General features: G+C 44.7%; 1 protein-coding gene across 10 annotated transcripts in view; it reads left to right on the top strand.

Annotated features, from left to right (window-relative positions):
• The window catches only part of LOC146206664 (bromodomain-containing protein 8-like), a 158853-nt gene that overhangs the window by 97375 nt on the left and 36453 nt on the right, over nt 1-25025 (top strand). For 3 of the 10 annotated variants that reach the window (XM_084591441.1, XM_084591440.1, XM_084591439.1), the window contains 3 exons: nt 1975-2064; nt 16360-16416; nt 17265-17442. The exons of 2 other annotated variants lie outside the window; for them this stretch is intronic. In XM_084591441.1, coding sequence (XP_084447567.1) covers nt 1975-2064; nt 16360-16416; nt 17265-17336 — 219 coding nt within the window. In that variant the 3' untranslated portion in view covers nt 17337-17442. Of the gene's footprint in view, nt 1-1974; nt 2065-2595; nt 6521-16359; nt 16417-17264; nt 17443-25025 lie in introns of those variants that run through there. 5 more of the 10 variants (XM_084591447.1, XM_084591445.1, XM_084591446.1 and 2 more) reach the window with 3 other exon arrangements.

The raw sequence follows: 25025 nt of genomic DNA, 5'->3' as shown, positions 1-25025 counted from the left end.
TTATTGTAGCATAAACAGAAGGACAAATGGCAGTGTATGTGGAATGACCAAGAAAATAAGTTGCACCTCATGATCCTCATATTAGGTGTATAGAAATAGAGCACACATTAGCAATGTTTTATTTGAAATGACAGTATATTTGGTAGCCGGGAAGTGCCACATGAAGAAGAGAAATATATTTTGTCTGCCATTTATATCTATTTCATTTTTACTTTTAGCAAGGGCCTGTCTAAAATTTACAAGAGCCAGTATCTCAAAGTTGCATGCATGCACAGAAAGTCCAGCACACACTTTTCGTCTTGTTAGACTGTTGAACTGTTGGTGCAGTGGAGCCAGCAGTGAAGATTGCATGAAGTTTGGGTGCACATGTACATGTCAGCGCTGTTTTTGGCACCTTCTTTATCCCTATCTGATAGCCCAACTTGCTCTGGGATGTCAAACCTCGTAAACAAAGCGAACCATTTACTGCGATCAGGGTAATGCATATCCAAGCTGTAGGTGATTAGGGAAACGGGAGCTATAGAATAATGCCCGAGAGGCAATTCTGCACAACTGCATCTCGTTCGCAGTGCTGCCCACAGTATAGTCTTGTTCTAGGTTCTGAGTATGGTCACAACACGCTGGAAGTGCATGCTGGTGTGCTCGTGCCTGTTCTGTTCTCAGTAGGCTATCATAATGCTTGCCTTGGTGCCAGCCACTGTAATGAAGTTACATGGCACATGGACTTGGCAGCCAAGGACTTGGAAGGACATGGACTTGGCAGCCAAGTTTTTACTGCATAAATTTTTATGGAAGCGGTGATTTCTAGCTGATGAAAATGTAGCAGCCAGAAGAGTGTAGCACTTAGGAACGTGATAACAAGGTTCTATTTTATATATTGTGCACATGCTGCACTCCAACTTGTTTATATTGCCGGGATTTTGTGTCACCATGACAGTTGCGCTGCAGATTACAGGTCACTTTTAACTCTTTACTTGTGACCACGATTGTACTTGCACTGCGACATCTATGGTTGGTTTGTCGTGTGCATTTGTTTTTTTGTGGATATTTGTTGGCATTGTACAGAATTGGTTTTGGAAATTCATTTACTTCCTTGCTGTAATTCCTCAGCACTGCAGCATATGTTGTAAACACACGATGAGAATTACTAATGGCAGCCATTGGCAGTGAGAATGCAACTGAATAAAAGAAGGGATCATTAGGCATTACAAGATCAGCTGCACAGATGGCTACTCCTGTGCTAAGCAATCAGTGGTGTTTGTGGAACAAGCCTTAGCTTGGAGAGGATGTCCTATCTTTCGTCATTTTTAGAGGGTAATTTTTCTAAATTGTGGCAAACTAGAGCGTGCACTATGAAAAGGGTGTAGGTGATCACAGAGGGCTGGTACAAAACTTGCTGCTGCATTTTTACTTTGTGCATGTGCCCTCGGCAATATTTCGATGTCTACCTTCCCTCTTCTCACTGCATGCAGAGCTCCTGAAGATGAGATGGAGAGGTGTTGCATGACAATGGAATTTTATATACCACACCCTGGATGCATATCAACTTAGTCTGATGTTTAACACTGCTAGACCAGTCGCTAATTGCATTGCTTTTGAGGTTCATTCCCAAAGATGCCAACCCTATGAAAAGCTATAAAATGAATGATTTGTCTTGTAGTGTTCAGTATCCATGGACAAGTTTGTAACATGTGTTCAGGTTTCTGCTTAAACGTTGACCATACTTATGTGGACTAGGTGAAAAGGTGTTCATATGATCAGTAATAGTGAGCGAGCCACTATACGCCCACATTAGTTAATATGTATTCCAGGCTCAGTGGAATGTCCTCACATTTTTACTCATGTGGGTGTGCTGAATACTGTGTTAAAAAGAATGCATTCAGTGTCACTTCTGGTGTTGATGGTCATGTTGGTTGCTTCCCGAGAACTAAGCTTGCAGAGTGCTACCTTATGTCATATGTCTTTTGCTATCAGGATTTTCTGGCAACCCAGTTGATGGTGAAGACAACAGAAACCAAAAGCCTTCGTGGACGTGATGCGCGGGATAAGAAGCCGGAAGAGAAGGTGAGCGGGCACGCAGCCCTGCTGGCAGGCCCTGTGCACTCCTGATGTGGCCCTCAGCTGGGTCACCCCACTGGTGGTGCTTTATGGACCCTAGTTATTATGCTGGGCTTTAAGGTGTGATATCTCTGGCTTCAGTCAAGAGCTATCTCTCAGGTGTGCATTTTGTGTGGTTGGTGCAGCCCTGAAACTTTTCAGCACATATCAGGGTTCAAAGTCAAACCAATACGTACTGATTTGCATTTGTTTGGCAGAAATAGTCCTTACCTCCTAGTGGCTCCGTGCTGTGGATCTTGGCTTAAAACAGGGCTCCTGTTGCGGTGTTCTTGATCGCATGAACAGCCAGTCAGTGGAACAGGCCTTGTTCTGAAAGGTATCCAGGCCTGTAACACTGTCTTGGGAAAGGGTAATCACCTTTGCATTTACTGTGTATTGGCTTTGTGCTCACTTCACAATCTGAAGAGCCAGTTTCTGATTCCCTGTATGTTCGTAAGAATTTTTATTTCTTTTCTTCCTTGTATATTTCCACGTTAGAACAACGCAGACACGGTCTTTTCTGCGGCACGGGGCCAAAACAGGGAGGCGAGCAAGCTCAAGGAAAGTGTGTAATACTGTTTATTAGTTTAACTTTCACGAATTGTTCTCCTGAGCTGTGGAGTACATTTTTATTTAAGGAGGAAGTACTTACTAGTGTCCATCTTGTAAAGGAAAGCTATAATGTCATGGTTAGCTCTCTCGGCAATTAAGCTGCTGCCGCATGGCATCTCAAACACAGTGATGGTGTCAATAGGCACCTTGTCAAAGCAAAATAAACAGGTTATCCATATGCCTAAATGCTAATGCCTTGAAAATATATTATCACGAAGACAGGGGTTTTCGGGAAACAGTAACAGGGTGGACTCTGTCACCACCCTGGTGACAAAGTCCACACCCAGACTTTGTCACCAGGCTGGAATGCGACGTAGTGATGTCGGTCGTTATATCGGCGTGCATCTGTTGCTTGCTGTTTTGTAATGTGATTTTGGGCAAGTTGGCGAGCTTCCTCAGCGTATTTGGCGAATTCTTCTGCGTCTGTGGTAAGCAGCTGGTCGTCAGCCACGCACAGCAGCATAGCGTCGAGCATGGTCTGTACATCGTGTCCGTATACTAGGCGAAACGGAGTAAATTGAGTTGTTTCTTGGACCGCCGTGTTGTATGCAAATGTGACATAAGGCAATATCTTGTCCCATATTTTATGCCGCACCTCTACGTACATGGCGATCATGTCCACTTTTGTTTTGTATAGTTGCTCGGTAAGGCCATTAGACTGAGGATGGTAGGCAGTAGTCTTTGGGTGAAGTGTCTGGCTTAGTTGGAAAACTTCAAGGAGACTCGCTGTAAATGCCTTGCCACGATCAGTGATGACATGAAGGGGCGCCATGGTGGAGGACAATCTGCGTCATGAAAAATTGTGCCACTTCGGAGGATGTTGCACATGGCACTGCCATAGTTTCAACGTAACATGTCAGATAATCAGTAGCCACGATAATCCACTTATTGCCAGCTGACGATAGAGGAAAAGGGCCGAGGAAGTCCATACCAATTTGGTCGAATGGTACTAGCTGTAGGGGAATAGGCTGCAGGAAACCTGCTGGCTTCAATGGCGGTGTCTTGTGTCGTTAGTACTCGCGGCAACCTCTAACATATCGATGAACGTGACAACAAGTTTGGGCAAGTAGTACGCCTGGCGCACTCTGGTAAGAGTGCGTGCAAGGCCTAAGTGTCCAGCGATGAGTTTATCATGGCAAGCATGAAGGATTTCATCGCGGAGATCTGCAGGGATGACCAAAAGATAGGCTTGGACACTGTTGCCGGCGCTTTTCTTGTAGAGGATTCCGTCGTGCGTACAGACGGATGACAAGTTTTTAGCAAACAATCGAGATACTGTAGAATCGAAACCCTCCAGATGATCGATCTCAGTTTTGAGGTGTGTATCAGCCCATTGCCGGGCCTTTAAATCAGAAGAACTGATAATGCCAAGAAAATGGGTGTCTTCGTACTGTCATGGGCCAACTCCACGGGTGATCGAGACAATGTGTCAGCATCTTCATGTTTACGTTCAGATTTATAAACGATAGAGTAATCAAATTCCTGCATACGAAGACTCCACCGTGCAAGACTTCCTGATGGGTCTTGGAGACTAGCCAGCCAACATAAAGCATGATGGTCTGTCACAAATTTAAATTTACGTCCGTAGAGAGGTAAGGTTGAAATTTCGTTGTTGCCCAAACGAAGGCCAGGCACTCCTTTTTAGAAGTTGAATAGCTTGATTCTGCCCGAGAAAAGGTGCGGCTGGCATAAGTGATCACTTTTTCCTCGCCTTGGTGGTGCTGGACCAGAACAGCACCTAGACCGACGTTGCTGGCGTTGGTGTGAATTTCGGTGCCGGCGTCCTCATCGAAGTGTGCAAGAACGGGAGGGTTGTGCAGCCGTTGGCACAGCTCGGTGAATGCCTCCTGCTGCTCGGAAGACTAGACACACAGGACGTCATCACATGTCAGACGCGTCAAGGGTTTTCTGCGATCTTGGCAAAATCAGCACTGAAATGGCGATAGTACGCGCACAGGCCCAAAAAATGTCGGACTGCTTTCTTCATAGTAGGAGTGGAAAAGTTGGCTACAGCGGCTGTTTTCTCAGATTCGGCCCGGACACCATCAGCGCTAGCCACATGACCGAGAAATTTTAGCTGCTGATATTCAAAGTGGCATTTTTTTTGGTTTGAGTGCCAAATCGGCCAAGCGAAGAACGTCCAATACCATCCGCAGCCGTTTAGGATGGACGTTTCTGAAGACCAGCAAATATGGTGTCCATCATTCGCTGGAACGTCGCTGGCACTGAACACAGACGGAAAGGTAGTACTTTAAATTCATATAAGCCATCGGGTGTGACAAAGGCAGTCTTTTCCCGATCGCGCTCATCAACTTCTATCTGCCAATAACCACTTTTTAAATCGATAGAGGATAAAAACTTGGCGTTGCGAAGCCGGTCGAGCAAATAGTCGATACGGGGCAATGGATATACATCTTTTTTTGTGATTTCATTCAGTTTCCTGTAATCAACGCAAAACTGCAGCTTTCCATCCTTTTTCTTAACCAACATGACTGGCGATGACCACGGACTTTTAGACTGCTGAATAACGTCATCAATAAGCATTTCCTGGACTTGTGTCCGAATTTCCTCACATTCTTTGGCCGAAATACGGTACGGCTGCTGTCAAACAGGTCGGGCATCATCAGATGCGATGCTTGGTAATGGAAGTTTGCCGGACTTTCGATGGTGAGGCGAAGCACGGGGCGTACTCCAGCAGGAAGGCACGCAGGTCGCGTTGTTGACAGGCAGAAAGGTCACTGCTAACATCGATGTGGTCTAGAACACCAGGAGTATCAATAATGTCCTACGCAAAGCATTCGGAAACCTCGTTTAACAGTTCGGCGACACGATGGCAGTAGAGCGATAGAGGTGGCAAGATTCATTCGTTAAGGTAGTGGCGTGAAGCTCAGAGTGACCATTGGTGAGAATAATTAAGTTTCGAGCTGCACACATGTCATGAAAAAATAAAAGCGAACGGCTTCCTTCAGCAATTATCGGCCCGTCACATAGCCCGTCGCATACAGCACTCACAAAAAAGCTGGATCAGGGAGGCACTGAAACACACTCGGCTGAAACTCTTAGGGCGCATGTACATTGGCCCTCGGTGGGGCTGGCAGCCGCTTTCTTCATTGAGAACGAGACCGGTCGTTCGGAGATCGATGATGGCGCCATATTCCCACAGAAAATCCACACCGAGAATCAAATCACGAGAGCATTCCCGGAGAACAACGCAGCTGACAACAAATGTTGACGTACGAATCTGGATTCTAGCCGTGCACTGTCCAATAGGAGTACAGTAAAAGCTCGTTAATTCGAACTTCACGGGACTGGGAAAAAGTTCGAATTATCCGATGTTCGAATTATCGAATGGCCTCGAAAAAACTGACCAGAACCATTTGTATTGCGGTAAATGTACCGTATTTAGTCGCATAACGAACTCGCTCGCATAATGAAGCCAACCAGCCCCGATTTGTGGCTACGAATCTGAAAAAAAAAAGGCGGCAGTCGTTAGCGCGTCCCTCCGTTTCGTGCCAAGATGCCGCGTAGCGATAACGGCGTGTTTATCTTTTGACTTTAGCTCCGGCAGGGGGGAGGGAAGCGAACTTGGCAAAGTTCCAGCGCTTGTCCGGTTGTGCAAGCCTCCTTTTCAGTACGTTCTCTTTATCATTCTATAGCGACTGGGGCGGGCGCCTTCTACTACTGCCACTCCAATCATTGGAGCGAACGGTGCTAAAAGCCGGCGTCATGATCGCGGCTGACTCGCATGCGTCCGTTGACAACTGATGGGTGGAAGAATGAATGGCTATCTCAAAAAAAAAAAAAAATTTAACCCATAGTGCTTGTCCGAGGTCATAGCCTTTTATGGGCGTTGGCTGGGACCGCGCCGATAGTACTTATCCCTATTTCCAAATTAACAGGGCTGGAATTAACGAGTATTTAGTTGCGAGCTACGGAGGTTGCGCAGAACAGAGAGCAGGCAGCCGCCGCCGCGCGGCCATGCACTGACCTTGTCGCGTCCGCCGTCCCCTATCCCTCCAACGCCGCCGGCCGCCGCGCCGGTCATGGCACCATTTAACTTTTACCCACTCTTCCATGGTTTTACCTGGTTCCATCTTCTGTCCCCGTTTTGGACGTGCGCAGCCTCTAATTATGCCTTCCGATTGCGAAGGTGTTTCTTCACTTTTTTTTTTTTCTTTTTCTTTTTTTTTTTTTTTTTTTCCGCGTGATGTGCGACAGGCTGCCCAGATGCGGCGGTGCGTAGTTCGAATTATCCGTAGCGGAACCGACTCGCATTCGAATTAACGGGCTTTTTTATACACAGATCTTTATGGAGCTTGGCCGGACCAAGCAGTGTAGTTCGAATTATCCGAAAATTCGAATTATCGAGGTTCGAATTAACGAGCTTTCACTGTAATTACATACCACCCCAGCCGTGCGTATCTGCGTGCTACACCATGCTGTCATAACCTTCCTAAGATGCGCTGCTAGTTTCCCACTCAAAATCAAAATTTCTGCTCTGGTATCTACTACAGCGCTGATGTAATGACCATCGATGCACACAGGGATGTCCAGAGATAGCCAGTCTCGTGAACTAAATGCTGTCGTTTCTGCTCCAAAGTCCATATCTGCTCTCACTGGGGGGACTTTTTTGTGGCAACATTTAGTGGCCCCGCCCCCGGAGGTCTCTTTACTCAGCTTTCCCTGTGGGGGCTTGGCAAGTGACTAGGCAGTGCTCGCGGGCAGTCACCTGTTGTTGAAGGTGATGGCCGACGTGGGGTGGAGACCTGGATTGCCGGCGTGTCATCAAGAGGCGCTCTTGTGCGAGGTTGTCTCCAATGTCACGAGGTTGTTGACCAAACGTGCTTCTAGATGCGTTGGCGTTAAATCACTCCGGTTTGAGTTCCCGATAAGGGCACCAGGGGAAGATTTGACCAGGTTCCCCACAGTGATGGCAAAGGCACCGGCTGTCAGAGACCTGCCAGACGTCCATTGTCATATATGTGACCACGGTGGCTGCACATACTGCGTTGGTTGCTGTACAGGAATGTATTGCGTTGGCTGCTGGACAAGCATGCACTGGGTTGGTGGTAATGCAGACATTTGAGCTTGGACTGGAGCTGGGCATCGGAGAATATCGGGGGTAAGTCGGACGAGGATAATCAGAAACAGAGGAACTTTGAGCTTCAGCAACATGCAGAGATGTCTGCGTGACTTCCCGAATCTTTTCGCGGATGATATGTGCAAGAGAATCACCTCTGTGTTGGAACGTGCCACCAACCTTCTGCACTTCCTCGCGTACAGTTGCACGAATAAGATCTCGGAGGTGGTCGGTATTGCTTAGAACAGCTGTAAGAGGCTCGGCAGCAGTCATAGCGAGAATTGGGTTGTCGTAGACAGCCGAGCGTTGGTGTAGCATCTTTTCTATATGTGACCGCCTCTGTTAAAAATGAGGTAATTGTAGTTGGTGGGCTATGCACAAGACCAGCAAAAAGCTGTTCTTTAACCCCACGCATCAGGTGGCGCAGCTTTCTGTCTTCAGAAATGTGATCCGCACGTCGAAATAGTTTCATCATGACCTCAAAATACATCATGACGAACTCGTTTGGCATCTGTATCCAAGATTGTAGAGCACGTTCTGTTTGTTTGCGCCTATCCAGGCTTACATACGCCTTTATGATAAGGCGGCGGAACTGAAGCCACGATGTTAATGTGCTTTCTCGGTTCTCATACCATGTCCAAGCATGGTCTTGCAGGCAGAAAATGGCATTTCGTAGCTTTAAGTTGTCCCACTGATTATAGGATGCGACTCGTTTGAACTAAGTTAGCCATTCCTCAACGTCTTCATGCGCAGTGCCATGGAACGATTTCGGCACTCGGGGGTTTTGAAGGGTGTAAATAGGAGTACCTTACATGACCGAAGCAGTGCTTTGCGTGGCTGTCTGGAGGCTCGTTGTTGAAGTGAACTCTAAGGACCTGTGTTCGGGAGAAAGGCCCAGGTTTCTCCGGCTGACGCGATGTACTGGCGTGTCCACAGGCAAAAGCTCGGTGTCGTTGGTTCGCTTAAGGTTGTGCGAAATTTAGAGGTCAATTACCCAGCACCTCCACCAAAACTGTCACGAAGACGGGGGTTGACGGGAAACAGTAACAGGGCAGAGACACACAGTCAAGACAGGGGTTTACGGGAAACGGTAACAGGGCAGAGACACACAGTCAAGACTGGGGTTTACAGGAAACGGCTACAGGGCAGAGACACACAGTCAAGAATCAACAGTCCTAGCTAGAAGAAGCGCACGAGAGTCTTCAACTTCTTCGTCTCTCAGGCGCTGTCTCAAACCCCCAGGTGGCAATATTTTCCCGTCAGTTCTGTTTGAGATTCGACAGGTGCAATGCAAGAGTCCTCCTGAAGAGTGCTGCTGAGCTAAATGCAGTTTCAGGAGGCTGTGCCTTCTGTATGAATAATTAAGTAGCTTGAAGACATTCTTCTCACTATGCATGGAAAGTATTTCTAGGCATTTATATAACATTATATATATATATATATATATATATATATATATATATATATATATAGATTCTTGCCGTGGTGTTGCAGTGGTTAAGGCGCTGCTATAGGGACCGGACGCCCGTTGTATGGCGCCACCGTCGCCTCGGCGGAACAGCACCGCTCGCGACAAACCGATCACCAGTGGAGTGTTGAAGCAGCTGAGCGACGCTGCCAGTTCCGTTCTGCGAGGCGTACTCGAGCATGTCCTTATTCATCGTTCTACGGGGTGGCTTTGAGAGTTTAAGTAATCACAAGGAGTATTTTTCAACCTGGAAATCTTGAAAAAGGAAAGAGCTGTCCTCATCAGGGAATGCGTTTTTTTTTAACCGCCCGGTGTCATAGTAGTGGTAGTTATAATGGTCAGCGTTCATGTAAGATGAAAAAGATGCTGCATCTGTATTTTTTTTGGTAATAGGCCTAAAAGATTCAGAATAGAATAACAGCAGATGGCATTCCAGCTTCAGCCTATAAAACCAGAGTTGGAAAAGGAGAAAAATAAACAAACAAGGCAAAAGTAGGATTATCTTTTTGGTAGGAAAAGCAAACAAACATTCTTCCAGGAGTCCCTGCACAATTATGCTACAATGGCTCACTGAACCCGGCCTTGAGACTACCAAACTTAATCATAATATAAGCGAAATGAGTAACACCACCTCATCATTTTTAATGTACGACAATGCTCTGGTTGAACGCAGTGGAGCTGGTACAGATAATTGACTTAGGAAATGCTATAAAATGAGTACGTTTCTCTCAACATGCTGCGGAGGTTGTGAAAAGTAATGTTAATCTTCCTGCTTTGAGCGGTCCTATTTTTTTCGGACACTGCTATGATAGAGAGATCTTAAGAGTATTTGGCGTTTGCTCGTCTAGGCGTTCTTCCAGCGCAGGAAGTTCAGTGCGATTGACCGTATCTGCTTTGAGCATTTGAAGGTTGTAGTCCAATAGTACTGCCAAAACTGTTAAATACAATAGAATAAAAACAGGCAGCGTAATGTGTTGTAAGATAAGTCACCAGGCAACAAAGAGGGCGCTTTATTGCTAAAAGAATACCTCTGATGGCTCGTTCGCTAAGGTGTTTTACTTTCTATTTTCTCAGCGTACCACAAACTTGTGGGGTCGATACCTGGCCGTTGTAGCCGCATATCGATGAATGTGAGGGGATACGACCATGTAGGTAGTTTTCTGTTTGGATGTCAAGGATTCCGGATAAGTCAAAGCTATTCCTTTTACATACCTTGTCACTGCAGCTTGCCGAAGTGCGGTTAAATCTGTTTACAGTATCAGTCATACAATCAATTTCTCCGAAGTAAAACGGCCGTTTCTTACTACGTCCTAATCAGAAAAGTCGCGTTCACTGAAACGCCAATGAGAAACACTATTTAGGCGGGCCAGAAAATGGTTGCTCTGAAAAAATATGTAAACCGGTGTCAAGTGCAACGCAAATGCGAAATAAACAACAGAGAAATAGTTGCTACTCGAGAAAAAAATGTGTGCGGGACCTATTAACACTTTAAACGGCAATCTGTGTGCCTTCGAAAAAAGAAACTGTGTTCATGCTCACTCCCATCAATTAAAATATCGTTTTTTTATTGTTTGCATTTTATATGAAGCTGATAGCAGCTTTTGTTACCATGTGGCATTGAATGAGCTCTGCAATGAGTGATTTTATTAGGCGAGAAGGGCATGCCACAAATAGTTACAGATTCTAAGAGTGTTAACGCAGAGTTCTCAGCGCATTGGCATTAGTTGAGAAACGTAGAGAAAGAAAACCGACAAGAAGTTCATAAGAATAGCAATTGTTCACGTCTCCTATCTGCTCTTTCTGTTAAGAGAAAAAAAAGGTAAATTCACCAACTATGTCAGCGAATGTAGCTGCACAAACATTGTTTCTGCCTATCACTGAAGAGCGTAATGCGGCTCAAACGACGATGGTCGCTGCCTTTTCCTTTACCGTGCTAGGCTTTTCTTGTACGCAGGCGAGGAAATGCTAGCGTTGTAACTTAGGCTGCTGGGTTCCTCCTATTTCCCATTGTCAATAAAATGACTACAGATGAAGGAGTGCGGCTTCGGCTCCGAGACTCTTGTGCCGTCACTCCTGGAGAACAAAAGGCACAAAGCATCTGGTTGCAACCGGATTTTAAGACATGCTGCACTTTCCCTGACCACAGAGTAACCAAATACTTAGATGCGTGCCTCTGTCTTTCAAACATCCATGCTCAGGTCACCCGCCACTCATCCTTGTGTGGAAACCAGTAGAAATGAATAGACTTAGAAGCGCCTGGCGAGTTGCAGCCAACAACGCACCACGTCTCGCCAGACTTGTTCGGCCATACGTCGTTTCACCAGACATATTTTCTCAACTAGCCCAACTTTCTGCTCTCCTGAGGACATATTCACACACAACATCACCTAAACCATAGGATTTCTAATTTCCACACAAACCAACAGCGCATTCCAGTAACGAGCGAAGCGCTGAGAGGCGGCGCCACTCATCCAGCTGTCCGGTCCCTATACTGAGGGCGCAGATTTGATGCCGCTTATGGTAGTTGCACTTTAATGGAGGCAAAATGCAAGGTGTCCATGCTTTGTGCGATGTCAGTGCATGTCAAAGGATCTCAACTAGTCAAAATTGCCAGAGCCTTCTTCCATGGTATCCCTCATAGCCGATGTAGCTTTGGGACGTCAAAAAACATATACCGTAAAAGACTGAGCAAGGGCTCACCTAACATTTGTAGATAATTGAGAAATATTGGAGGGTGGGCACTTGCCAAGTCCTAGCGTAGAAATCCAGAATTGGCACACAATGGATTGGGGTCTTCCTTGGTCCAATGACTGATCATTAAATTCAAGATGGCGGCCGTCGAAGTGGGGGCTTGGTACTGCATAAACACAGAAAATGCCACAAGAAGAATTCGGACAGTTTATTAGAGGAATGAAAAGCATGGTGACTAAAGCACGGCTAATCTTTGTCGCTGAATCCTTTGAATGACTCAGTTTCGAGTCTGAGCAAAACATGCACTCTGCGCACTCGTCGGCAAGGCTGCCACAATCCTCTTAACACCGATTACCATCCATGCAAGTGATGATGATGCAGCCCTTGAAGGATTCCACGATCGCATGGGTGTTTGCTCGGTCCTTTAGAAAAATTCGAATCTTGAGAAATGGGGGAATAGGCGCTTATTAGAATATGGGCGAATGCGTGGTATTTACGGCATATATTTTCTGTTTTTTTTTTTTTTTTTTCTGTTACACTCCAAGGTTACTGCACATCTGTCTCAAAGCAGTAAGCAAGTTTTGCTTCAGAGAACTGCAGAAGTGTTTCGGAGTTTGCATCTAACTCAACACTATGTCACTACAAATATTACATGGTCTAACTAGATAATTATACACCATTTGTAGCGTTCAGCTGAGTGCTACTGCTCTCTCCAGCACACCATCCATAAAATAAAGCTAGAATAGTGCTAACTGCCATACGTGCCTTAAGTATCTCGCCTTCCTCCTTCTATGGTAGTGTTTACTCTTAGGTTTTATGTCTATATAGTCTCCTATCTGAATGCATACAAAGACGACCCGTTTCATTCAGAACAGTAAAACAGTATGGAAGGTGTTATTTCGGGTAACGTTTTTTGTATACAGCCGAAAAAAATTGCGCTTTGTTTAAGACAGAAGTCACTGATCGATAATGACTGTGCTAAACTAATCTTCATCACCTTAAAAGTCCTTGCTGAAGCCTAACTGCACTCATTCGCAGTTATTTGCAGTGTCTTTGCAATGGCATTTATAGTTTGCACTTAGCTCCACCATTGCTCTTAAAAAAAACCTGACCTCATTATTTAAGGGCAATGCTGGCATAGCACTTTGTGGCCACGTTAGTTGTAGCAAGAAACAAAGAATAGCTTAGTTTGCATTCCATTTGCAAACACCAGATGTTGCAAAAACCATTTTACTTGGCCAAGATGTTTTCTGGGACATACTGTGGTTGTCTATTTGCCCTTAGTAAGCCCCATTTTGTAGCTCATATTGTCCCTTTGAAGCAGTGCTCCTCTGAAGCACATAACCATCTTGGACACGTGTTGCAAATGTGTTTCGAAATTGCCTCTCATACTGTGAGTGCTGGCACCACCACCATCTGCAGCATGAGTAGATAGCCTTGCTGAGTGCCTTACTGTCCCATTTGTGCAGTTTATGTCACGAGGGTGTCGTAGACATCTTCGGTTGTAGATTATTGTGGTGTACAGAACGTGAAGCAGGGAGAAAGGAGTATCCTTCTCCTTTCTCCCTGTTAAAGAGAGAGATATGAATATGGCTTTGTGTGTCCAATATTGATCATGCCACATTGCTTGCACTGTGTGTGTTGCATATATCCTGTAGTTTGAAGTGAGCACAAATTGGGATGCTGGGTTCGCCTTCTAGTTACTGTTGTAACAGGTCTGCAATGTTTGCAGTGCTATGTGATGTACTGCAAAACCCATCTTACATTATGTAGGTGGTAGCTGTGCTGTATTGTTTTGGCTCAGTACTAGGGTGAACATTATTTGAATAGAAAAAATGTACACTTCATTTTCATTCATTTCCACTTACGATCTAATAATCAAAAGTTTGATACCTTGATGCATTACTTGTTAGTCCCACTTTATTTTTTTCTGCGAACATTCTTTTTTGTACATCACAGTTGAAGCATTTGTCATGATGCAATATGTCAGCATGCAATGGCAACCAGAGATTAGACAGTCACCAATATTTAGTTGTGTCATGGTTTTGCTTAGCTCATCATACACAACAGTGGTCAAGGGCGCTGCTGATTGTTCTAGCTAAGAACATTGTCCTAGCAAGCAGCATGCCTGAATTGGTTCATGTTATTTTTTTTTGTAATTTTGGAAGCACCAGCTCAAATGGTATCAAAATTTATATATATAGTATAAGGAACTAAGGCGTACTTGGTTGCTGAATGTATGCACAAGTAAAAAAATGCTTCATACTGCTTCTAGTTTTTTATTTTTAGCCGTCTTGGCGGGCTCCTGCCGTAATGTCGACTAAAAAATAAAAACAAAACTAGAAGCAGCAGGAAGCATGTTTTTACTTGTTTATATATATATCTGTTAAGTGTATTGGAAATATTAGAAATTATTATTATTAGAAGTATTAGAAATTTTCGAATGTTAGAAAGTTTTAGAATTTTCCACATTCACCGCAATGCTTCACCGCAAGTGAAGCATCCTCAAAATGCAACGGGGCCGTTATGTGAAGAGGAACCTTGTCAGCAGTGTGTGCACTGCATTGTGCGCTTCACTGCAACGCTTTATCGTTGACTATGTATTGAAGCATCTTCCATTTTGTGAAGAGGGCATTCCCAGCAGTGTGCGCCAAGTGTAAGCACATGGCAAAACCAGGGAAAGACAAAAACATTCTTTGGTTTGTCTCAGATGCAGCCAGCCAGCGTGCAGGTGTTTTTGGCAGTTTTTTCAGGCCCATTTGGTAATTTGAGCTTTCGATTAATTCGAAAATTTTGCTGTTCTCTTTAACCCTTTTGCTGTCGGGTGTTTCTGGCTGTGACGCACCCCCTGTGTCAGCTTGGTTTCAGGGAACGAGCATAGCGATTTATTTTTGATTATGATTGCTATGCAGACAACATAGTCAACAGAATATGCACATTTCAGTATTCTGCAGGTGTTGTTTAACACCATCATTATCATCATCAGCCAGACTATAAATTAAATAAATGAGGATAATATAAGAAAAAACACTGCTCAATGCTTCTTGATTGTCCGAATCCGAGCTCGGCTCGTATTCATAATCAGAAGAGCCATCGCTGCAGTTCGCAGTCCAAGGTTCCGCGCAGTCTGCCATCCGAAAGTAGTCGCGCGCACGGAGGGCACACTTTCGGTGGCTTGCACAAAGGAGAGAAATGGCACGTTTTTAAATCAAGATGACAGAGGGAGATGGAAAGAGGCTAAAACAACTTCCGTTGCTGCTAGCAGTAAGCAAGGGTGCGGCGAGAGATAGTGAAAGCAGCGATCCAGTCATGTGTCTACCTATTGGAGAGGCAACGATGCGCGCCCCTGAACTTGACGCTTGCTTCGTAGCAGACAGGCCAACAGAATAAAAATAAAAACCTGCAAACCTGTGGCAGATGCCAGAACAACCCTTGAACCCGTAACCGCACGTGCGCACCGAATGATCACATAGCGCGATAGAGTAGCGCGCGCGGAGCGACCGTACCTCCCAGCAAAGAAGGTGGAAGGGATATTCGCGGTCGCTCCATACTCTTCAATATATACATACCAACACAAGGCCAAAAATATACTTGTAGAAAGATTTGACAGATGGCGCAGCCAGTCCAAGCACGCCAGCTTCGCGCTAATAGCATAATAGAGAACGTATCGTTACGTTGGTGACACTGTGGGAGGGAAGCGCGAAAATGTATGTTCGTGACAGCGAAAGAATTAAGGTCGAATTATGGAGAGCTCACTTTACTCAGCAGCAATATGGCAGCTCCATCAGGTTTCATGCAACTCCTTCTCGTACAAACAATCTGCATGCGGAATCCTATATAGTATTTATACTGAATTTTTCAGTAGGCTATACTCTTCTGTGCAATTCTAGTTAAGTGTCATTTGCAAATACCAGGTTAAATCATTAGTTAAACAAAAAACAGTGCAACAATAGAGACAAAGGAAAAGACGGGTCCCGTCTTCTCTGCACTGTTTCTTGGTTAACTATGTACCAACCAGCTCGTTCAACTCGCCGTTTTACGGGGTGAAATTTGAAATTATCAAGACCAACAATGTTCTCAATTCTTTATATTTACATTCTTTTTTCACTCATGGCTCATTTTTCGCATTCACATTATAGCTTTTTTGAGTGCACACTGTCGGCAGTGTCAAATGAGAACTGCTTGAAAATGGTGAGGTCCTCCATAGCATCCTTCATGGTGTGATGCAATGACAGCAGTGCCTTCTCACAAGCTGCCTGCGTCGCGTGTTATGCTTCAGCACACGATGCTCTGAACGGCACTTCATGAATACACATTTTCAGAGCTGCGAAAGAACTATACGGATGGAAGCGTCACGTTCAACGGCGCAACATATGTATTTTAAAAATGCTGTTTTAATGATTGCTTGCAGTGTCAATCGTACCGGGATTTGGCCCAACAGTGGGCGTCAGCTGGGTCCGCACCGATGGTACGACATCTATACTTCCGAATTATCGGGGTCAAAAGAGCATTTAGTTGAGAGTCTCAGGCAGCAGCTGCCGCCAGCTGCCATGCCGGTCATGGCGCCGATTAGGCTTCACCCATTCTTCCATGCTTTTACCTGTTTTTATCTTTATTCTCCGTTTTGGAGGTGCGCAGCTTCGTAACTCTGCTGCCTTATTGTGGCAGTGTTTCTTTCGCCATGTGCCTAAATATCCCTAGCAAAACTGGCTCTCCTTCGAATGAATGGCCTTTTTTTATTCATAGACCTATGGAGCTTGCCCAAACCAAATAATGCAGTTCAAATTATCTGAAAATTCAAATTATGGGGTTGAATAAACGAGCCTTCACTGTACTAGTTCAGGTCTGCAGAGATGCTGTCAGCATCCTAGTAATGTGGTGCAATACAGACTGTGTCTTCTGAGTGTTGTTATGGCTTGGAGCAACAAGAAACACAACAGTTACTTTGGCTTGACACATAGGTGTAATGACGTAATCATACTGGCATATTGCTAAGATAAATTGCCTTGCATCAAGAAAATACCAACGCTTTGCTATTTCACTAACTTTCATAGTGCTTCCATTTGCTGCTTGTTGCTTCAATGCCACTTTATTCATGTCTAGCTGTATTGTATCTGCCTTGCATGAACCTGCATGGTAATGCACATGCCTGTCTGGGTCACTTCATTTCTTTGTATGCATGTGCACATAATGGTGGTAGTGCTTGTCTTTCTGCATTTTGTTTCTTACTTATGGGATGGAAATATTTCACGATTAACATGTCAAGTGGGGAAATCTGGTCAACAGCTTTTGTTCACAAGCCTCTTTTCTTGGCAGGTGGTGGTGTGGGTGTACCGTAGCGTGGAGAGAGGTGCTGGCAAATATGTTACAGAACTCGAGCCTTTTTAACTGCTTGAAAGATAGCCCAATGCTGGACCACCGAATGAATGTTGGAGTCAGAAAGCCTCCCTCAATACTGCATTTGTTTTGAGATTAAAGAATATTCACTTACAAAGCAGACTGCCTCCAGGTCAATTTACTGTTGTCAATCGGTAAATAGCATGGTTCAAGTGCATTTTTGTCACACTGACTAGCACATTATAAAAGAAAAAAAAAAAGTTGAATGCTTTATAGTGTACACTGACAAAGCACAAAATGCCTTCTTTTTTGGCATTTCCAATGTATTGTTCTTGTCATTGCTAAGGACATGGCAATGGCCATTTTATTGGGAGGTTTGACCATACCTTCTCAACTGTCTTTCACTGGTGATCAGTAACAGGGTGCGGGTCGTAGTACTGCTTACGGCTTGCATGCATGCACCTGTCTTTTTTTTTTGTCTTGTGGCTGTCACTGTGCACAATGGCTTGGTGGCAAGTGCCTTCTGTTCTTTGTTTAGCTGTGGCATGCCCTGCCTGTATGGCTTAGCTGCACAGCTCTGAAGGCAAGCCAGAATGTGCCCCTCACGAACGAATGCGAAAAATGAAACAATAATTGGTAGGTGATTGCCGGGCTCTACTTGCAAGCCGCAACTGGTTGATTGCTTGTTGTGGGCTCTTCATCATATATATTATAGCTCATCATTGTTCTGTCACTGTTGGTGCTCTGACACAATTACCTTTCATGAATGTATGTAATGAGTATGTATGCTCTAAGCTAGTTACTTTGTTATGTGAAATTGTTGGGGCATGTTATGTCTAGTCCTTGTTTATGTTTCATTGCTATGATGCACTCCCTTTCCATGCGTCTGACTTCGTGGTACAATTCATAATTTCTATTCCTTATTTGTATTGATGTAGGCTTTTGCTTTTTGCAAGCTGACTGCTAAAAAAAATGTGTACCATCAAAAGCTACTCTGTGGTCAGTGTCCCAAATAGTCTTATACCTTGCGCAAGAACTTGAACTGATAAATATGGAACGTGCTATATTGTTTGTCTCTGATTCATAGGCAGAGGAAGTTCAGATACTTACATTATAAGTTGCCATCTATTAGTAGATTACTGTGTTTTAATGACAGATATGGTTCTTTCACTGAAACCAGGATTTTTATAGACCAGGAAAGGTTAAAAACGAAATACAGGCATTGTCTTCAGTAACGGTTTTCACAAGCAAACTGCAGTGTGTCAAAACAGGTTTTTTGCATGTGGATCCCCAAGGTAGGCCACCCTATGGTTACACTTTCTCAGTCTTATCATTATCTGCATCAAACTTATGAGTCGAATGGCTTAGATTGAATTTTCTTGGTGAGAAATGCATTTTTTGCTCCTACACAAGTATTGATATACAGTAAAACCTCGTTACAAGAGACACTCAAGGGACCCGAAAAAGATGTCTCTTGTAACCAAGCTCTCTTGTAACCAAAGAATTTCTACCAACTTGTATGTGCGGCAGTTTAGATTCCCTTAACTAAATTCTGTTCTATATCAGTGTCCTGCTTTGTTGCACTATGCCAGGAACCAAGGAGTGCCTCCTCTTGACTGGAAAGTCAGAATGTCCTTATTTAGCCACTGTCATTACATTCCTGTGTGAGTGAAACAACAGGGGCATTTTGATGTGTAACTGACACAATAAGAAAATTTTGACTTCCCAGTCAAGAGGAGGCCCTCCTTGGTTCCTGGCATAGTGCAACAAGAAACAAGAGTGCAAGAAACAGAGTGTCTCTTGTAACCATGTCTCTTGTATGCAATGTTGTTAACATGGCAAACATAGGAAAACCAACCAAACCATTTTCAAGTGTCTTTTATAACCGAGTGTCTCTTGCAACCATGTCTCTTGTAACGAGATTCTACTGTAGTTAGAAAAGACCATAGGGACTATATTTACCAACAGCGAAAATTGGATGACTTGTTTTTGTGTCCTTTAACACTACTACCACCAAGCTTGAGAATCGCCATTTACAGCTGACATTTCAGTTTACTTGAATCTTATAGGCACCGTGCAGAAACCCAGGAGGCAGCACTCGCGGCGAACAGGCAGCGCCACGAGTGAGCGCCGGAACAGTTTGATAGGGAGACGCGCGGCCGCCTAGGCAGGGCGCGCGCCTGAAAAGGCGGCCTGCGCAACGAAATGGTAGCAGTTTCAGCCAGCTCGAGCGACGTAGCGAAGCACAAACGATGCAAGAACCACAAGACGCAGAGACAGAGACGAGCCCTGGCCGCCCGCTGGGCGTTTATTTGTAGGCTGGAAACACGCGAAACGGAAGACGACAGGAGAAGCGCGCGGTTGAAAAAGGCCGAGCAAAAAACGAAGGGGGTGGGAGGGTGGGGCGTAAAAAACACGGTAAAAGTGTAGAAAAATACAAAAAACATTGGTGGCGAACGCCCCTCCTCCCAAGTGTGGTACAGCTTCACAAAGGCCAGCTCACTGGGGTGGGTGAGAGAAAAAAAAAAAAAAAGCTGTGGGGAATCGAGCGGCCGAGAAGGGTGGAACGAGTATGGGAGAAGAATAGGAATGAATGAAGCTGTAGTCGAAGAAGAGAAAAAAGCCTAAAAAAAAAAAGGACAAGCCTGAAAACTCGAGAACGCGATTACCGGGGCCTGAAGATGCCGCAGGCACTTACATTACGCAGACGGATTTTGAAGAGCTTAAGCTGTTTTCTGGTGAGACGGTTGCCACTTTTCTCGACGATAAAGGAAAGGATGGCAGATGGCACGCGGTCGCTGATACAGTGACACAGCTATGAGAATGGAAACTGCCTTACAGCACCGCACAAACGATCTACAGTTTCTAATACACATTCATGTCTTCCTCTCTGTCACATATTTGTAGCATGCTTAATTTTCTTTTTCGTTGAAAGAACGTCCTGCCTCATGCCGACTTGAATGCTAGTTTTCTTTCGTTTTTTTTTTCTTTTCTTTTTTCAACGATCCTTAAAGGGACACTAAAGAGAAAACTGAAGTGGGCTTGCATCGATAGAATGCCTATTCCTGATTACAAAAAATCCACTCTTACTGAAAACAGAGCTGTTATAAGGTAGTAAAGAGGAAGAACAGAAATATAGGTATCGCCGCCATAGCCGAAACGCGCAACTACAAATCACGTGACGCGCTAGGGATCACGGAGGCTGACAAATGGAATTACGTTGCCCGTTTGAATGCGGTCGTGGGTTTTGTCTAGAATATAATAACACGCTTTTATCATACGTAAACGACGGCGAAAAGACAACGTAAATGTTGCACGGCAAATACAAAAATATACTTGGAGGCGCCACAGGCGCCCACTTCAGTTTTGGTTATGTTTCGGCTCGGGCATTTCGTGCGCACTCGGATAGTTTGTTTGGACCTGCAGCGCCTGAATTACGAGCTTGGAGCAGCAGATGCGCCTTGCTGGTTCCCATTTGAGCATTCGGAGGATGAGCGAGCGAAATCCGCTGCCACCGACACGCTCCTTCATTCACACTTCCGCGCCAACATATCGCCGCCGTCGCCGCTTCGACTGCGACCTGACCGCTCGACTGCAGCTACGTACGCCACAAAAAGCATACATATGCTATGTACCAAAGGAGAAACGCATTATAATTCAATTGTTCACTAAATCATGGCACATCTGATTAACATAATGTGTCAACAAGACCTTCAACGTGCTACTTGCAGGCATCGTAAACAAAAGGGGCATACTAGCTGCTCATACCAAGGAGAGTGTCGATATATTGTGCTCGTCGCCCGGCGAAAAAAAGGGCCTCGGGTAAAAAGTAAAAACTAAAAATAACGAAGCACCAGAAATACATTACAGATAGTAAAAACAAATCGATTTGAAGAAAAAAAATCCAGTAGCGGTGAGATTCGAACTCGCCACTGCTTTATCCGCAACGTTAGACGCTAACCGCTCGACTATGCCGTCTTTTTTTCTTTATTGCTGACTTTGACATTTGAAAGTGAAATCAGAAATACAGTGCATAAAACGCGTAAGCTAGGCTTCGGCAAACACGGAATAAAATTCCCTCAGCAACACCAATACATCAAGCCAGAATGGATTACCTCGCTCGACTACGCCGCGCAACAAGATCGTTGGAAATATTTCCGGTCTTAACGTCATGGCCCCATTTACAATAAAATGTTTCTGCTGCCGGTCTAAAAATTACAACTTCTTCACCATCGGCGTATGCTGCCTGCTCTCACGACTTGCAACTAATGTTCTGGATGCCTATACGCACTATATTGTGCACTGGATCCATTTTAACATGTGGAATTTCACAGCGCTGGCAAATTTAGTGGCGCCGGCACTTCGGTCATGCTCTGCTACCGTGGGCGTAATTTTCGCTGAACACGGGGCTGTAGCACAAACCTTGAAGGAAAAAAGTGCGACGAAGCTTCAAAACTGACAAGCGCAGCAGCGAGGACACTATTTTGCTGGTAACTAAATCTTATTTGTATGTAAACATGTCGGGAAGCGTTGCGATTACCGAGGGCTCGGTTTGTTTATACACAGTGCAAGAAGGAGCGCAAAAGCTTGAGAAACATGTAAAGTATTGTGCATTACAAGCGTTGTATGTTTTTTTTTCTTCCTTTATGGGCCCATCGCTCGGTAAATTACTCTCTTCATCGTTTTATTTATTTCGGCTGTGGCCGTCATTGCGAGTACGCTGTTGCTATGTTGGCACTTGAGGGATGCGACGCCGCGTCCGCGCCGGCTCGCTAGCTATCACGGAGTCTCCGCTTACGTCATAGTGTGCGTCACTCAACTCCAACTACGTAATCGGAGGGCACAGTTTGAATTCGACTGGCGGGAACAAGAAAAAAACCTCAACTTCTTATCGCAATATCTCAGCAATTATTCGATTTTTTGCTGCCGGATATGCGGCGACAGTGTCACCAAATGTAGTTTATTCGATTTTCATAGCATCTTTGGATGTCTTTAGTGTCCCTTTAATGCCTCTTTAACGGTACTTTCAAGTCCTCTGCCACAAAATTAAGTTTTGACAGGGGAAGGTAACAAGTGGCGGCCAGCCGCTCGACAACTTGTTTGGAGCAGGATGGCATGTAATGAATGCAAGATCTATTTAGAGTGTCCACGAATAAGTAAAAAAAAAAAAAAACATTTTTTTTACTTATTTTTTATTATAGTCTCGATTGAGCAGTATCGCATGAAAAACAGCTTATCATTCAAGGTTCAACAACTCAGTAGACATCGAAATGTCATTAACACAACTAAATGAATAAAGCGTATGGAATGGCAACTCCTGAATCACATCTACAGAGGAGGGCGAAGTGGACAGCGAAGGATGGCGAGAAAAAAAGAAAATATCAAGCTGGGCGACGGACAAAGGAAGCCGCCCAAGAGGAGATTGAAAGTAGCGGCATAAGCGTGGAAGGAAAGGGTGTTGAAAGAAGAAAAGGAACGAGCTGAGAGGAGGAAAAAAATAATGAAAGCAAGCAAAAGAAAAAAAAGTTGCCAAGGCAAGCAAGCTATGGTAGACAGGGAAATATAGACCACAAGATAGCATAAATAAAAATTATGCAATGAACAACTTCATCCACGAGCACGGCCCACAGGCGCGCACGGCGGTCCCAGTAGCGTTGATGCCTATGAGTTGCCCAATTTCTTTAAATATTATTTATTTTTTTTTTTGGCGGGTTGAGACATGATGCTAATGCAGGGGAAGGTAGTGCGTCCTCTTTCGGAACAAATGCTTCGCGGTAAATCTAGACGCGGCAAACCCGGGCAACTGCTCGTTGAACGGCAGCGATCCAAACTTATCGTCACTTCGCTTCGTACAGCTTATTTGGGAACGTGAACAATATTTTATCAGGCCAGTGAAAATGTGTTCAACAGCAGCAACCCAGGAACTGCAACCTAGCAATTCATTTGTGACCATAGAATGCCGCGAATCGAAAGAACGAACGGCGAATGCGGCCCACGCTCAGCAGATCCGCCGCGTCTCCGCTGCACGGCCGAGCGCACGTCTCTCTACCAAACTGTTCTTCCCGCCGCGAGGGGCGCGCGCTTCGCACCGCGAGTTACTCCTGCATGGTGCCTATAGACAATCTCCAATGAAAAGAGCGCAATTTTAAAATGTCTTATCATGCACGGTGGTTTCTTTATTGCATTGTGCTAAAATATATGTATATATATATTTCTTTTTGAAGCATAGCATTGTATACTCCCGGACGTTTTCTGGCTATGCAGCCAGTGTTAAAGAGCCGAAATGCATAGTCCCTTCGTAAATTTCCTGGATCGTGCTCTGGAATATTATACCATTACTGAAATATTGATGTTGCTATTACATCACGATTGTGCAACACAAGCGTTTACCACATTGGTGTAGTGCATTTTCAAATTGGTACAGTACCCTGAGCAAACGGCTGCGCCATTTGTTGGGGAATTTCCTGAAGAGTATGTCAGCTGCTTTTGCTGCGTCTACCTGTCGGTTTCTGTACGCTTTCCCAGTGCACTTTTTTCAGCACTGTACGCAGCTCGTGATATTCATTAACGCCGAGTTTACATTTATTTAGGCCTTAAATATTCTTAAAAAAGTAATTGCTGTGTCATTGGCGGCATGAAAACTATAATTTCAAGCAAAGGTTGAACTGAAACAGAAGCCATAACTGAAACATGTAGTAACATTTTGACGGAAGCTCCGCCCTCACTGTCTTCGCTGCGTAGCCAGATTATGTTGTCCAGGTGCATAGAGGATAGGCAAGTCTTTTTCAGTGCACACAGCGTTCAGAACTGATTCGCAGAAATGGCATCCAACAGATTTTGATTGGAGCTTCATATCAGCACTATGAAAAGCGAGCTCCCACTTTCTTGACCAATTTCAGATATTGTGGCACAGCAAACAAACTTTCGTTCCCTTCCTCTTTGACTTGTAGATAGATTTTAAGACTGGTGCGTCTTTTTTATGTCTTCATGTAGATCACTCGTCAGGGAAAGCATAGCGCCTGCTTCGCTACAGCGCTTGCATAGGAACTATAACAGAAGGCAAGCAGATGGCAAAAAAAAAAAAAGGTTACTGTCGTTCGTTTATTGTTTCAATGCCAGACCACAAAAGCGTGAGTTTCGATAGTATTTCTTGTGACTGTGCCTGCAACAAACAATGTTATTGAGGTCGGCAAAACACTCGACGTAATTGCGACAAGTAGCAGACGATTCTCCGCCGAGCACCGGGCAGAAAACAGCAGCGCCAATTTTGCCGTCATGAAGCGGAGGCACATGGAACTATGCTTTGTACCTTGCCGGTCAGCACACCTACTAATCTAGTCACTGTACTAACTTTTTTGCTGGCGCATTAAATTAGCGTTTCAGTATGTGAGACCCAGGAAATTGGCATTAACAGTCTACTAGTGTTAAGCTGCTTGCTGTCATGATATGGTGATCTTCAGGTGAAAAGAATGCAGTTCAGATTAATGTTGACATCAAAAATGTGGGTGGTGGGGCACACCTCAATGAATTTGTGGATACTTAGCCGGTTTGGATACTATTATCTTTATGCCATGTGCAAAGGAGGGCTTTCTGTGCTCACAGCCTCCAGTTTCGGGCAGTGCTCTGTAGCTGATTATGTAGTCTTAACTGCAAACCTGACTCTGATGGCTGCATGCTGATGTAACGGGTGTGGCGAATGTAAATGAAGCCCATTCTTCATAGCCGATGACGTAACTATGC

Source organism: Amblyomma maculatum, chromosome 1 (genome assembly GCF_055883805.1).
Source record: "Amblyomma maculatum isolate TAMU_Amacu chromosome 1, ASM5588380v1, whole genome shotgun sequence".
Taxonomy (NCBI): Eukaryota; Metazoa; Arthropoda; class Arachnida; order Ixodida; family Ixodidae; genus Amblyomma; species Amblyomma maculatum.
Note: the sequence above shows the minus strand (reverse complement) of the source record. Positions and strands in the feature narration are given on the sequence as shown.